General features: G+C 38.5%; 3 protein-coding genes across 3 annotated transcripts; 1 reads left to right on the top strand and 2 right to left on the bottom strand.

Moving 5' to 3' along the window:
* Positions 1 to 2,364: 2,364 nt before the first annotated feature.
* Positions 2,365 to 2,502, bottom strand: LOC119560178. The gene has a single exon (XM_037873538.1). The coding sequence runs from the start codon at positions 2,500 to 2,502 to the stop codon at positions 2,365 to 2,367; it is 138 nt and encodes a 45-aa protein (XP_037729466.1).
* Positions 2,503 to 5,906: 3,404 nt separating this feature from the next.
* LOC119559784 (esterase B1) lies at positions 5,907 to 10,842 on the top strand. The gene is made up of 3 exons (XM_037872864.1): positions 5,907 to 6,123; positions 7,061 to 7,527; positions 9,152 to 10,842. The coding sequence occupies exons 1-3, from the start codon at positions 6,077 to 6,079 to the stop codon at positions 10,333 to 10,335; spliced, it is 1,698 nt and encodes a 565-aa protein (XP_037728792.1). The 5' UTR covers positions 5,907 to 6,076; the 3' UTR covers positions 10,336 to 10,842.
* Positions 10,843 to 12,587: 1,745 nt separating this feature from the next.
* LOC119559783 (esterase B1) lies at positions 12,588 to 15,529 on the bottom strand. The gene is made up of 3 exons (XM_037872862.1): positions 15,368 to 15,529; positions 14,751 to 15,217; positions 12,588 to 14,086 (listed from the first exon to the last, which is right to left on the bottom strand). The coding sequence occupies exons 1-3, from the start codon at positions 15,412 to 15,414 to the stop codon at positions 12,900 to 12,902; spliced, it is 1,701 nt and encodes a 566-aa protein (XP_037728790.1). The 5' UTR covers positions 15,415 to 15,529; the 3' UTR covers positions 12,588 to 12,899.
* Between the last annotated feature and the right edge of the window lie 340 nt (positions 15,530 to 15,869).

Below are 15,869 nucleotides of genomic sequence, written 5' to 3'. Positions count from 1 at the left end.
AACGTCCATGAGCCGAAGCCACCAGCGCAGCAGTTTATCATTGTGAGAAAGAGCCCCAGGGCAGTCCGTCCCCCCGTCTCCCTCCCACACAGAGAAGCCGTCTCTTTCGAGCTGCCGAATCAGCAGTGAAGGACAACGATGTCAGCAACAGGAACAAAGGATGACCTCCGCCGCCAGCAGTCCACAGCACACTATGGCATTCCATTTATAAACCACCAAAACGAGACGATGACGACAACGACGAGCGTTGACCAGAAAGTGAGAGAGACAGGCGATGGGGCACGGAAAGAGACGGCTAGAGGAAGTGCGCAGGGGATGGGCAACTGCAAGAAAATGCCACAAAACTGTTTGGTTTTCTTGCATTTTCAGAACCCCTCGCAAACGCCCAAACGAGGACAAGGAAAACAACGCACCAAGTCTTGACAGCTGACATCGTGAGGCAGAAGCAGCCGAAAAATATTCAGGGCCCATTGTTGGTCCTGAGTTCTCGGGATTCTGTACGGGACAGCTGAAAAGTAAAAGTTCGTCATTCAATCTATGCGTGGGCCTGAATTCAGCCACGCCAATGACAACTTTCTCTTGAAGTATGTTCCTTAAATTCAAAAGCTAAAATTTACGAGTTCAAGCTTGAGATGTCTTGAACTGGGTATCCTGGAAACTAAGTTTAGATATAAATAAAGTTACCCAACATGTTAACTGAATCCAATTTTATTAAAAGCAGCCTGAAGCGTATCACAAATATAGTTTAAAAGGTACGTTTCGTGGGAGAATTAAGAAAAACGGATACAAGTACACAGAGGGAAATATTCAAGTCCATTGTTCTTGAATTGAGAATATTCGTTCTTAAAAACCGGGTGAGTACATTTTGGCTCAATTTTCTTAATATTAAAAAAAAAATGGTAAGAAGCAGAAACTTAAATTAGGTTTATTTAACATATTTTTGATAAGTATACACTACTGACGAGGGGCAAAGGGATAGTTGTAGAGATATATAATGTAAGTACCGTCAATTTAACTCGATTCAACCACAATGAAAACATTTTCAACTTCAAACACTTCGTTCTATTTTAAAGAACAATTTCAATTGAGAATTCTCTCCGTGTAAAAATAAAAAAATAAATGTGTTTTGACTTCGTACGAAATAGGGATATTAAGCCATTCTTCCTATAAAAACACAGTATTTCCTTACCTTTGCTGTGGCATTCTCTTGGATTCGATTATCCTTTCAAAATAATCTCTCGGTTGGGTTAACCTGACCCGCATTACTATAAATATGCATTCGTTTCAAGGATGGCCTCAACGACCGAGACCGATGCCGACCTGACCTGTTCCAAGCCCTGACAACGAGAACCGAGGCCAGCAAAGCGTGAAATTTCAATTTAACCCATTAATAAACCCAGCTGAAAACTTCCAGCGAATGCAATCAGAAGCAGAGGGAAAGACACAAAAATAGACAATAGTCAAAGGCGGAGAGTGCCCCACCAACTATTCATATCCCACCCCCGGTTTCTCGTCCAACTCTTTGGTTAGTCATCTCTTGGAGCGGCAGCGGCCACAAAACAACTTTGGACTACATTTCACAGGAGCCGCACACACACATAGAGAGACAGAGCCTGCCACGCCCACAATTTAGACGATTTCACACAACACAATGGCATAGGGGGCGGGCTGAAACGGGGGTGGGGCAGCACTTCCGTTTCCGCTAGCTTGCACTGATTGTTTTATATCCTGTCAGAGGACACGCCGTTGCCGAAATTCACAAACTTGTTTTGCGCTTTCTTGGCGACTTGACTAAGAAGCGGCAGCATGCACTCAACAAAATAGCTGATGAATTTAATCTGGTGAAAATTTTAGATATTTCAATGAATTCATTGTTGTCTTAACTTTTAAGCCTAACAACTTAAAGGAACTAAAAAATAGTTGCTTATGGTATTGAAAAGAAACCATTTCATTTCAAAAAGTGTAACATTTCTTCATAACTGTATAAAGCAAAACAATTTCTTGAATTTTACTTATGATCGTATAAATGTTTTTTATGAACTAGTTACTTATTTAGCAACCGAATTATCAAATTATATTTAAAACATTCCAAGCATTTGGATATTTCCTATGGTTCGTGAGTACATATTACAGTTTAAGGCTTGTCTGTCCATAGGAGTACTATCTTGTTTTTAAAAATAAAAATATTTTTAAGAATCAAAACAGAACATAAGTGATATTTCTCAATTTGTAACTATATAAACTAAACACCCGTCACAAAACAAAAAATGTGTTTTGCTTACCATAAAAATATGAATTTACATATTTTGGAGATCTTGCTTGTCAGCCTATATATGTATATCTTGTGTAACTCTTACCCCGCAATCAGCAATAATTTCGCCCAGTGAAGTGAGATGGTGGATTGTTGGATTTCGGGTCCCTCGACAGTCGTTGCATTGCTGCGGCATTTGAATGCGGTCCTCGTCCAGCGGCGTCCTGCGAGAGAGCCCAGCATCCTTGCATATTTAATCAAAGTGAATTACAAATGCCACCAGACAATGACAGTGGCAACTTGGCAAATGACGATGGAGTCGACGCCTTCCACGCCCCGTCCTTATCAATTTGAAAGTGTTATATATAACACCAGGACCAGCGCCGAGATAATGTTCCATTGTTGGTTGAGCAGCGGGGAGCGAAGGAGTCGGGGAGGTGTAGCTTGTAATTTGCGTTAGCGAGATCAAAAAGCATTCAGTTAATAATGAGACGAGCAGTCCATTATTTAGCCATTGATGGGGACCGAGCACTTGCCGAGTCCTTCCACCTAAGAAATACAGCACCCAGCCTTAAAAAAGTTAATTTATTTCTTTTTCCCAGCTCCTTTCCGAGTACCCTAAAAGAATGTATTCAGAGAAAGAAGGAAAGTTAACTTTATGGTTGGCACCTTTTTCCCCTTGAACGTACTTTTCAACTTCCCTTACCTTTGCCTTTCAGCGGCTTCCCCCGTGCTTAACCCAATCTCGGCCCAGGGGCGACAGTTTAATAATTACTCATTTTGCTTTTTTAACCAAATTACTTTGTAAAAAATGGCAAAGTTGAATGCAAAACGCTTTCCATTTTCTACATAAACCCTTCTGATTTTAATTTCAGTGGCTTGTACCTCATTTACCCTTTTCTTTTGGGGCTTGATAAGATTTTCAATTGTTTTTCGGGGTTTTCGTTTTTTCTAAAATTTTGTATTTAATTAAAATGTTTTGACCTTTCTGAACAACTTCTAGGAATCGTTTAAATTATAAACATAATTAGAAAATTTAAATGAAAAAAAAACATTTCTAGATAAAAAACTTGATTTGTTAAACGGTAATTTATTTTAATTGTTCCGCCCACGCAGGATTCGGCAATAATTTAGCAGAAAAATCAATATCAGGCACGTGGCAATTGAACTGAACATTTCCAGAAAAGTAGCACAAAGAAAAAGGAAACAATTTGTTCCCCTGACACCGCCCTCTTTATATTCACATTCCCGTCGAGGCACGCATAATTTTTGACGCATAGAAATTTGTCTGCATTTCGAATTCAAAATAGTTGGGTTACACGAGTGAATAAAAATTCCCTATGGGTGCAATAAGAATTCCAGGAAAAAAGCGTAAGTGGACCCAAGACATGAAACTTTCTAGCCGGACCCAAGCAAAATATTTTTATGCACTGCGGTGGGTCGGTATCGTTTTATGGACTTTGATTTTATGACTACTGCATATTTGCCATGTGTCCGCAAAGGGAGGTGTCTCAGGGAAAGCCTCCCATCCAGTTTTCCCCTCTTTCCGTTTTGGGCTGACAGCTGCTGCGCCACTTTCAATTAACCCTTTTGACATTGAATTCACTTGATACCGTCGGAGCTGCACGCACTGGCTTAAATCGAGATTAGAATGCTGGAAATTTAAGACCACACCCCATTCCTCCTTCAAACCAAAGACCTCTGTATAACTTAATAAGCCCGCCATGCAACCAACTCGCGGAGCCTGACTTCTCATCCTTTGCCACATCTCTCGGCTTAAGCCTATAATTTACAATGTTTTGGCTCGTCTTGACTTGGGATCCCATCTTCGGTTCCTGGGATGCGAAAAATTAACATTTCTTTGCCGTCGCTTACGATTTTCGGTAAGCATTTTTTAACTGGAAATTAAAGTGCGCGCAAGTGTAATTAAGTAGCTGCTCAAGTTATACGAGCAATCCCTTTCTTGGCCATTTCTCAGCAGGCCAGTCGACTGTAAATGGGTTAACTCTTGGGATTTATGACAATTTTTTAATTAGTTGACGTTGCCGTCCGTCGCCTTTCGTTTTTCGGGGCTTCCTTATTAATCAAAATCGTTTACGCGTAAACAAACTTTTTCTATGTTATGCTCACGAAATTTCCTCTCGTTTATTAAAGAAAATTTTGAAATGCATATGCAAACTTAAAAACTTTTAGGTGTTTGTTAAAATTTCTTATGGGAAAAGTAGGAGCATTTTATTTTCATATCACTTGTTCAGTTGTTGCTTCGTTGAATTTTCTGGCACACGAGTTCATTGGCATTGATTGAAATCGTAGAAACACATTTACCCAAAATGCGACAAAGTTCACAACAACCCAGCATAATTGTAAAAAAGTTAAGTAATGAAATTTGTAAGATGGTAACATTTCACCTACAATTGATTTCAAGTCTAAGCATTTTTTAGAAATAAACGGACCACACAATTGTTTGAGTTACTGTATGAGTCACTTACCATAATAATAAAAGTTTGTAAAAGGATTGGATATTTTTATCTTCCCTTTGCACGTAAGTTGTATTTTATAGTCCAATTTTCTATGTGCACTAATTGGAGAGAAACTCACTATTTTCTGCTGTCGAAGCTCAAAATAATTTCCACACTTTGCAATGAGACGTTAAATGACTTTGCATTCTTCTAGCAAATAAGAAACTGAGAACCACACAAACAATTTGATACTACAAACATTATTGTTTGACATTCCATAGACGCCAAATAAATGAGAAATCCCGTAAACAAATCATTTCGAATCTGAATCTCTATGTAACTACTGTTGATGAGTACTTAACACTGCGTTGAGCTTAAATTCAATTTTTAAATTGCGATATTTTTGTTCTTACAACAAGGCGACTCATACTCGTAATATCACTTTGATTATAAGACTGGCAGTCAGTATGACCAGATTATATATGTCGAACCCTACAGATCTTATAGAAACTTTTCTTTCAGACAAAACCTTATTATAGGTTAAATACAACCTTGTTTTGTATATAAAAATGTCTTTGCTTGCAATTTTTGCAAACTTGTTAAAACAATTTTTCCCTATTTATGTGGTGATTATAAAAAAGTATACATATAAATTTTGTTTTAAAATATACCAATTATTCAACATACCAAATATTCCATACTTACAGAATACCACCTGAATGTTATTGAGGCGTTAAAGTTAACAGCGAGTTAATGAAAGCAGTAAAAGCAGTTTATGTTAGCTGCGCGCGCAGCTTTAATTTAAATGCTAGCATGTTTGCTCAAAAATTAATTCATATTGTTTGCGTAGCCTATGATGAAACCCATTACCGTGGCAATTGCCTGATCTATAACCCCGATCGTTAATGGGAGTTGGCAGGTTTTAACCCGCCCAGAGTTGACATAAGGTCCGACTTATTAACACATACGAGAGCTCACAAAGTAATCATTAAAAAGCAATTACACAGAAGACACGAAACAGCTGTCTGGAGTGAGTAGTGAGTAGCGGCCCGCTACGCTTATCAGTCGTGATATTCTACTTCTATATTCTCGCCATATGTTTCGGTGCAGCGACAGCTACTCATATTGCGATAAGCGGCGGGCGTGATTAAAGCCCCAACAGAATTGAGGCTGCTGGGGGTTTTACTGGCAGTCGAACTGATAGATCAAATCGTACGGTTCTCAGCTCGGTTCAGTTGTTCCTCGTCGATCGCGGCCCGCGGAAGTGCTACTATCATCATCGTTCACCGCACCGGACCGCCGTTCATTCTGACCCTTGGATTTACTCTATAAATAGTGGTAGTGACAATAATTGGCATCGCCAGCCATGGAGATCCGAGTGGGAGTGGGCGATCTGCTAAAAATGGGTACCAAGTAGGTTAACTACAGTGAAAGCTCTAGTGAGAGATTTACATCGTTGTGTTTCATTCTTCAGTTTTACTGAATTAAATTGTAGTATGCCAGTGAAAGCAAAGTCTAATCTCAAAATTGATAAGGTTTATTAAGCATCGAATTAATCAAAAATATTTGACTGTTCGACTATAGATTATAGACTATAGACTATAGACTATTTGGCTTTGAAAAACACTTAAACATTTCCAGAAAGGGATTGTAAAGTATCACCATCCTTATTTTTTATATTAGTCCGCTTGAAGCATCTGTTAGTATTTTCTTTTATAAAATCTGATTTCATATTATTAGACATATTACAAAATTTAAGTTATATGTTGCTTTTGTCAAGATGAAAACATAAGCCGGATTAATAGGCTTTTCTACACATTATTTGTAAAATTATGCGTGTTTGACATTTGACGTGTATATTTGTATGTAATATTCTGAAACAGCGAAATCCTAAAAATCTTCGTCGTATCTTTTATTGCAAAAAAAATCCATATCTTTTGTATTTTAAATTTACTTTTGAGTATAACTCAATAATTGTAACACACCGCCCCCTTACATCTTGTGATTATAATATCGTGTCTTGCTTGTTTGCAAGTGATTTGTCAATATAGTAGCCTTTTAAAGGAGCTTTTACTGTACTCAATTGATGGTTCCGCTCTCGCACCGATAAGATAAGAAAAGCTTATTATTAGTCTCAATCATGTCGGTCTCTCTCATTAACCCCTGGCATACCGAACAAAAATCAGGATCACTGAACGAAAGTTAAATAAGCAATGTGCTTGAATAGGCTGCAGCAAAGAGGGGAATTTATGAACCGCATTGCAATAAAATATTTTTTATGGAAAAATAATAAGGCTCAAAAAGAAAATTCAAAGTATTGTTAAATTGGTATATGTATCTTTTCTTACAGGCTCATTGGCCACAAGATCGTCCAGTACCGCCTGGGCACGAAGCAGACGAAGGTGGTCTGCACCAGGGACGGACAGGTGCGCGGACTCCGCCGCAGAACGCTCTACGATGATGAGCTGTACTTCGCCTTCGAGGGAATTCCCTTTGCTCAGCCGCCGGTGGGGGAATTGCGGTTTCGAGCCCCCCAGCCACCCCGCCCCTGGACGGGGGTCAGGGACTGCACCTATCCGAGGGCCAAGCCCATGCAGAAGCACTTCGTCCTCAGCATTATCGAAGGCAGCGAGGATTGCCTCTACCTAAACGTGTACTCCAAACGCCTTAAATCGGACAAACCGCTGCCTGTAATTGTGTGGATATATGGTGGCGGATTCACGATCGGCGAGGCTAGTCGAGATTTTTACAGTCCAGACTACTTTATGCAGCAAGACGTAGTCGTTGTCACATTTAATTATAGAGTGGGTGCATTGGGTAAGTGGCTAAAATTCACATCTAGCTGCAATTTCGTTTCATATAAATACCATACCTACTAAGAGTGTGGATCGCGTGATATTAGACGCGATATGGGTAACTGAGTTTGAGTAAAAGTGTGGATGGTGGGTGAGTAAGGTGTGGATAGCGTGATATTACACGCGATATATAGAATTATGAGTTTGAGTAAAGGTTAAGTCTGTACTTATTTTGGACTTTGTGGGAAAAGGTTGATTCTTTTATGATGACTAAGGCTTAAGCTTAAAATAAATGAAACGTTCTTACTTGTATCCAAACATAATAATGATTTTTAAATATTATAATGCTCACAGAACCCATATTTAGGGAAGTCTACACCACTCAAATTAGAAGTTGAAATCTCCATGTCATGCAAGCTCAATTTCAATCGAAAATAATTCACAGAATGTATAGTTTAATTGTCCACTACTGTCGCATCGTCATGAATTCATTAGACTACTATTACTTTCGTTTTAGCTGTAATTAAAATTGAGAGAGCAACACCCACCTGTAATTATTGTTACCTGAACGATCAATTAATTTTATTGCGATTTGTAACTGTACACTAGGTTGGACTTTTTAAGGTTAAATGAGCTCACCATCTGAATTGGTGTTTTCTGTAGGAAAGTGCAGGGTATAGGGACAAACAGTTTTTTTTTTAAATGCCACTTATCCAAACATTAATATTTTTAAAAAGTTTATAAGCTGAAAGTTGCGACATCTATTGCGCACATTCGTGATCGATGGTAAATTTCCAGCTGAGTTAAATACTACACCTCTTGGCGTAAAGCAATATTTTTCCACTTTTAAAAGTTGTGGGGCAAGGTTACTAACTGATGAATACACACTAAAACAAGGAAGAACGCTAAAGTCGAGTACCTCGACTATCAGATACCCGTTACTCAGCTAAAGGGACCAAAGGGAAATGGAGATATGCAAGCAGCAAAGCGAGATTGAAATGCGCCACCTATCGGCGGTAGACAGAATTAAGCGTTATGGGCGTTAGAGTGGGCGTGGTTATATGGGTATAACTATATTCAGATGTGAATATTAATTATTTATTTTTCTTCGAGAAAGGTTGAAAATGTGCAATAAAAAATGTCTACTTCATGGAGAAATTGTCTAATGGAGAAAATTTGTTTGTTACTGTTGCACATTTTTGTGTGGAAGATATTACGTTAGGTTAACTATTTTTATTAGTTTATAAATTGTGTAATATTGGAATAGCAAATGCACACTTTAATATATAGTGGCTTAACTATTAAGAAGTAAACAAAGCAAAATCGAGTACATATACAACCATTTTAAATTGTAAATTACAATATTTTAAAGTTACTAAACAATCTGCATTGCTCAATTTTACCAAAAAATTTTTTTTGTGTGTAACATTGTAGAAAATATTTCTATCAATATATTGCAAACTTTAAATTAATTAATTTTTACAGATGCTTAAAAAGTATTATATTACAGCCCTTTTACATATTGCTTGAAATGTGAACCTTGAGTTGAATTTTTATAGTCTTTTAGTGTTTCTGGGAATCACAAAACTTCTTTTTAATTATAATTAATTATAAGTTTATCAAATGAATATTTTACTGTGTTACAGGCTTCCTCAGCCTCTCGGATCGGGATCTGGATGTGCCCGGTAATGCTGGCCTTAAGGACCAAGTGATGGCCCTCCGCTGGATCAGTCAGAACATAGCCCAATTCAACGGAGATCCCCAGAACATAACCCTGATGGGCGAGAGTGCGGGGGCGGCTTCCGTTCACGTGATGATGACCACGGAGCAAACCCGCGGACTTTTTCACAAGGCCATCATGCAGTCGGGATCCATGTTCTGCGAGTGGGCCAATGAGCCCAGTGGCAGGTGGGCGTACCGCCTGGCCTGTCAGTTAGGATACTCGGGAACTGAGAACGAGAAAGAGGTGTTCCGGTTCCTCCAAAAAGCCCCCGCCTCCGAAATGGCCGCCCACGGAATCAACCTCGTCTCCCAAGAAGAACGGCGGGACTACGTCCTGTTTCCCTTTACGCCGGTGGTGGAGCCATATATAACCAGGGACTGTATTTTACCCCGTTCCATTAGAGAGATGCTGTCCGCAGCTTGGGGCAATGACCTGCCTCTGATCCTGGGCGGGAACTCCTTCGAGGGCCTATTTTCCTACCAGACCACCTTGCATGATGAGGAGCACATGCTGAGTGCCTTCGAAGCCCTGATTCCGCGAGAGATCAGGGAAAAGAGTTCCCCATCTCAACTCAAGGATCTGCTGCGTCAGTTTAAGGTGGATAATTTCGAGGATGCAACCCGCGGGCGCATGGAGTTCAATGAGTGCCTCCAAGTACTCTCCGTAAAACACTTTTGGCATGGCATTCACCGCACTGTACTGGCCCGCCTCAGCCACGCCCCCACTACGCCCACCTATCTGTACCGCTTCGATGTAGATTCGCCCCATTTTAATCACTTCCGGCAGGTGATGTGCGGTAAACACGTTCGCGGAGTCAGTCATGCCGATGACGTTTCCTACCTATTCTACCACATTTTGGCCAACAAGGTGGAGAAGTCCTCGATGGAGTACCAAACTATACAGAGAATGGTGGGCATGTGGGTGGCATTCGCCCGAAACGATAATCCCAATTGTCCACAGATCAGTACGACCACCTGGGAAGCCTTAGATGAGGAAGGCCCGAAGATGTGCCTCAACATTGGAAAGCAACTAGAGTTTATTGTGCTGCCCGAGTCAAAGCAGAATCGGATTTGGGATAGATTTTACGATAAACACGACCTGTACTAGATGGGAGTTTGTATATTTTGTAAATAAAACACAACTGGCCTAGAAGTTAATTTGGTTTTGAACAAAAATTTGTGATAATTATAAGCATTGAAAGGTCATTGAAACTATATAAATAATATGTACTCCCATCGTTTTATTAAAGAGTCAACAATATTTTTATTTTAAAAAATGTTAAAAAAAAAATGTTGCGACTATTAATTTAGTAATTAAAATGAATTTAAAAATTATTCTTATCCAAGCGATCTTGTTAAAAAAATAGTTCATTTTAAAAGTTTAAACAAATAAGAGTAATTACTTCAAAAACTAACTGCTTTGTATGCAATTAAAGATTTTTCATGTAGGTCTTGTTACAGGTCAGGTATGATGCCTTACTAGCTAAATAAAACTGGTTTGGGTGATCACATTAATAACAGTGCAAAAACAGTTCGCTTTTAGCAGGTAGCTTTCCATCAAATCACCTCAACTTGACCCGCTCGAGCCAGCCAATTAAATTAGTATACTGACTTAGTTGTGTGACTTATTTATTTAATATAAAACATTTATTATCATTCCAATTTAGGATTTATTTAAAAGTTGTTTTTAAAAGCAAGGGCAGCCTTTCAAAAGATAAGAGCTGAACAATTTATTTATAACATATATTTTATAGGACGCTGGAAATAGTGTCCTAATCTACAATTTCTATTTATATATTTGGCATATTCAAAATGTGTGCGACCTACAAATAATGTACCTGCATAGTTATCTGTACACACATAATTCATAAATACTGAAATAATATTATACCATGTATATGTAGAATGCTACACAGAAAAAAAAATTGATATGATATGATGGTCAATTTGATGAAATCCAGTATCAATTTGGCCTTGATACGGCACATATCAATTTGATATGTTCGAAATGGTAAAAACGATATTTCGGTAATATCATTTTTACATTAGGCGGTATCAATTTTTTGAAATATTTTTGTTGTAAATTTGATATTATAATTTCAAATGTACGTTGTAGTAGATTGGATATTTAAAATACCAAATTTAAATAAAAAATACTATACCAATTTTTTTTATTATTTATTTTATTTTCATATACCTTTTATTACCTATTTACAGTTTGTACAAAATATTTACAGTATTTCTTATTTACATATTATTTTAGATATTTACATTGTGTCTTGTATACTTATTTACTAAAATTTCTTAATTGTGATTCACTTATAATTATAGTTTATATACAATCGTATAAGATTCCAGTTCGGCATCCACCACATAAGCTTGAAAGTGCTCGCTAAAATTTAAAACCTTAATTAATTGAGTAATAACAACGAATTTGCGAAAGACATTCAAGAATATGCAAAATTTTATGAAAAGCAATGAAAATCACGTGCATCTGTCTATACATATATATGTACGTATGTACATGAGAAGCGACTTTGCAGGGCGGCGTAGAAAAAATAATTAATAGGGATGTAAATACATCTAAATATAAATTTAAGCGTATTTTAAAATATGTTTATGTTTAAATGCAATTATGTTTATTGTTAGATGTACATACTTATTAATTTTGTTTTTACGCTGACACAGCCTCTACACATACACACGCTTACGCATACGTATGTATGTACATACATAGTTGCACGTGCTTTTGAAAATCGCACACGATTTTATTTTTTTGCACTTATTATGTTTCTATGTTATTATAACACTAGACATATACTCATTATATATGAAGTTTACTCACCTTTTCCTTGTTCTTCGCTAAGTGAAAAACTGAAAATTTACGTCTGACCGGCTTCACGATAAAACTCAAGTGTCAAAAAATCCACTAAAACGTATGTAAGTGCAAGCGAGACAACATGGTCGAAGTAGGCCAATTCGAATTTCGAATATATCTTTTTCGCTTCCACTCACGTGATTGATGTCGCCGTATTGATATATCCTCTCTTTTTCGATGTCAAAGACTTTTCGAAAAGAGAGAAATCGACAACTTGACATTTTTTGGTATCAATTTGACATTATTTAATGGTAAAAATGATATGTGTCTAAAAAACACAAATTTACCATGCGCATATCAAATTGATCCTGGCTCATTTTTTTTTCTGTGTAGATTCGTCGGAAAGTATGTAACAGGTAGAAGCCATTTAAAAAAAATTTAAATGAGATGCATGCCAAAAAGTGTTCAATTCTACTACTCGTATATCTCTATCCCCCCTGCACTCCGTGAGGGCTGAGTAACAGGTATATGCATTTTTCTGGTTCTCTTTTAAAGTATTTAATGTATTTATTTTGTGAAGTTAAAAACATATTAAAAAAATACAAAAAAGTAGAACTCTCATACTATAAAAATAATGGCCGTCATAAAATATGTAATCTCAACAAATTGTACAATAGTTATTTTTAAAATGTACAATATTAACGCTATACTAAGGAAACCGGACAATTTACAAGATTAGGTGACTTGTTATCATTTATGACTTCTAAAGTGAAATCCGAAAGTCGCCCGAATGCAGCTACTCTTACTACCCACAATATATTTTAGTTCACAGATATTATATTAAGATTTCAGAACTAGAAAAGGTCTTCCCTGGGATAGAATGAATCCCACACTGCCAAGAACTCCGCCTCGGGCAGATCTCGCATATCCAGTTCATAGCTGATGTTGAAGCACTTTTCTACGCCGTTGTCTATCAGCTGAACGGGGTCCCACTTGGCAGTTCCCAGTTCCAGACAGTTAGGATTCCCACTGGAGGCAAACGATGTCCACATGCCCACCATTCTCTCTATGGTTTGGTACTCCATCGATGTTTTCTCCAACTTTGTGGCTATAATGTTGTAAAAGAGATACGACAATTCATCGGCATGGGCCACTCCGCGAATGCGATCTCCGCAAACGAATCGGCGGAATTGATTAAAGTGCGGGGAGTCGAAGTCGAATCGGTATAGATAGGTTGTCGACTTGGGAGCATACGTGTGACGGGCGAGAACCAAGCGATGCATGTCGTGCCAAATCTGGCGATGGGAAAATATGTTTAGGGCCTCAAACACCTTCATTGAGTCCCGCATTTCGTCCTTAAAGTAGAGCTTTTTCATACGCCGAACAAGTAGATCCTGTTCCTCCAGACAGCTGGCTTCTCTCACCTCCCTTGGCAGAATGTTGTGGAAGTTCTTCAGGCCCCAAGGATCATTTCTTAGCACTTGGTAGGAAAACAAGCCCTCAAATGAATTTCCTCCCATAATAACGGGTATATCGTTGCCCCAGGCCTTGGACAACAGCTCTTTGTGTCTTTTGGGTACCACACAGTGGTCGGTCTCATAGGGCTCCACCACCGGACCAAAGGCGTACAGTAGGAAACTCCGAATTTCATCCTGGGTGATCACGTCCTGGTCAATGGCCGCTATCTTACGAGCAGAAGTCTTGCCGAGAAAACTTAATATATCTGCATCCTTATCTGGGCCTTTATAGCCCAAATTCTGAGCCAGACGGAAAGCCCAATTGTGATCCGGACTTTCCGCCCATTCGCAAAGAGCACATCCGGATTGCATGATGGCCTTGTGGAACAGACCACGTGTTTGCTCCGTGGTCATCATCATGTGAACGGAAGCCGAACCTGCACTTTCCCCCATTATTGTAATATTGTTGGGGTCGCCGTTGAAGTGGGCGATATTTTGGCTGATCCAGCGCAGTGCCATTATTTGGTCTTTCAGCCCCGCATTTCCAGGAACATCTAGCTTCGGATCCTTAAGACTGAGAAAACCTAATCAAGGAAAATAATACATTAAATATTTAATGTAAAAGGTAATCAAAACAGAAATATATAATGCCTAAGTTGTTTATCTATTTAACTATGTAAGTACAATGTACATTACACATAAATATAGTATGTGAATCTATCATTATCAACAAGTACGTGAATCTAATTAGTGCAAAATGTTCTTATTTTGTTTAAGCAAATTTTTTTAGTATTAGTATTTATTTTGATGTTTTTTGAGATATGTCTGAAACATTGTGTTTTTACAATTACTTTAATTTAAACTTTTGAATAAGATCTGTAAGGCATGTTTTTTACTGTTATGGTTCTATGATTGGGATAAATATTATAGATGCTTCTTGTGCCCATAAGAAACACCTTAGTGCTTGCCTGCTCAAACATTATTCGGTTGGTGCACTATAAGTGTTTGTTATAATAATTTAAGTGTTGATTGTGACTACCTATTATGTTGATAAAGATTATATGTATCAGTTGAATTATACGTTTTGTCATTAAAAACGCTTTGCTCTATCGCTTGTATATAAACATCCGCGATTAAAAATCCAACAACAAATGCAGTCGATCTTTTTATACGCAAGGCAAATATAGTAAGTACGATTTGCCTTAATATATGCATTTTCCAACCCACTCTTCTCTTAAAAGAACTTACCCAGTGCTGCCAACCTGTAGTTGATGGAAACGAGCACCACCGGCTGCTTCATGAAGTAATCGGGGCTGTAAACATCCCTGGAGGCTTCGCCCTTCTGGAAACCCCCTCCGTAAATCCACACGATCACGGGTAAGGGTTTCTCAGACTTCAGAGTTTTCGCATACACATTTAGGTGCAGACAATCCTCGCTGCCTTCTACGATCCCCAAAAGCATATTTCTCTGCAGGGGCTTGGATCGGTTGGTGGTACAATTGAGTACTCCTTGCCAGGGTTCCGGTGGCTGAGGTGCCCTGAATCTGAGCTCACCCACCGGCGGCTTGGCATATGGAATGCCCTCAAAGGCGAAGTAAAGTTCCTTATCATAGACCGTCTTTCTTAGAAGTCCTCGAACCTGTCCGTAATTGGTGTCCAAAATCACAGTGTGACCTGTGGACAGGCGGTACTGCTGAAACTTGTGTCCCACCAACCTGCGGGAGAGATCGGAGGAAACCTGGGGTTACTGGGCCAGACAGTTTGCGATAAGCGATCAGGAATGATAACCAGAGGGAGTGGGTCACACCAAGTCCAAAGTTAGCGATTCCCGAAACAGGACCTTGGCCCTGTACTAATGTACTCACTGGGCGCTCATCTTGAGCAACTTTGGCCATCCCACATTCACTTCCATAATTTTGACCGCACTTCAATTGCTTTGGTTTCTGTGAGCCTGAATTCGGACACTAGGTTTTTAAATGCGTTTGCGGGGTTTTTGGATCGATCGACGTTTCCCGTGAGACTGAACGCAGATGTTAGGCGGAACCACCTTTAACGAGGAGAGAAGTCTAAAGCACATGAATACACCTAGTAATCTTTTCCGCAATCACGTACAGCTACGGTAAGGCAACGAATCACGTAATTTAATTATTCCCATATGATCCGCTTTCATGAATAAAACAACTAATTTCTTTCCTTTTTTAGGATTTTCAATTTTAATTTGGAAATTATTATATTTTGTTTTAAAATATTATGTTTTGTGTTTAATTAAAGCTTTTATAATTAATGCGCTTCAATATTTTATTATTCGCTATGAATTTGTCATTATCATTTTCAAAATTGTAATGATATTTTGTTGACTGCGAATGT

This window comes from Drosophila subpulchrella, unplaced genomic scaffold (genome assembly GCF_014743375.2).
Source record: "Drosophila subpulchrella strain 33 F10 #4 breed RU33 unplaced genomic scaffold, RU_Dsub_v1.1 Primary Assembly Seq354, whole genome shotgun sequence".
Taxonomy (NCBI): Eukaryota; Metazoa; Arthropoda; class Insecta; order Diptera; family Drosophilidae; genus Drosophila; species Drosophila subpulchrella.
Note: the sequence above shows the minus strand (reverse complement) of the source record. Positions and strands in the feature narration are given on the sequence as shown.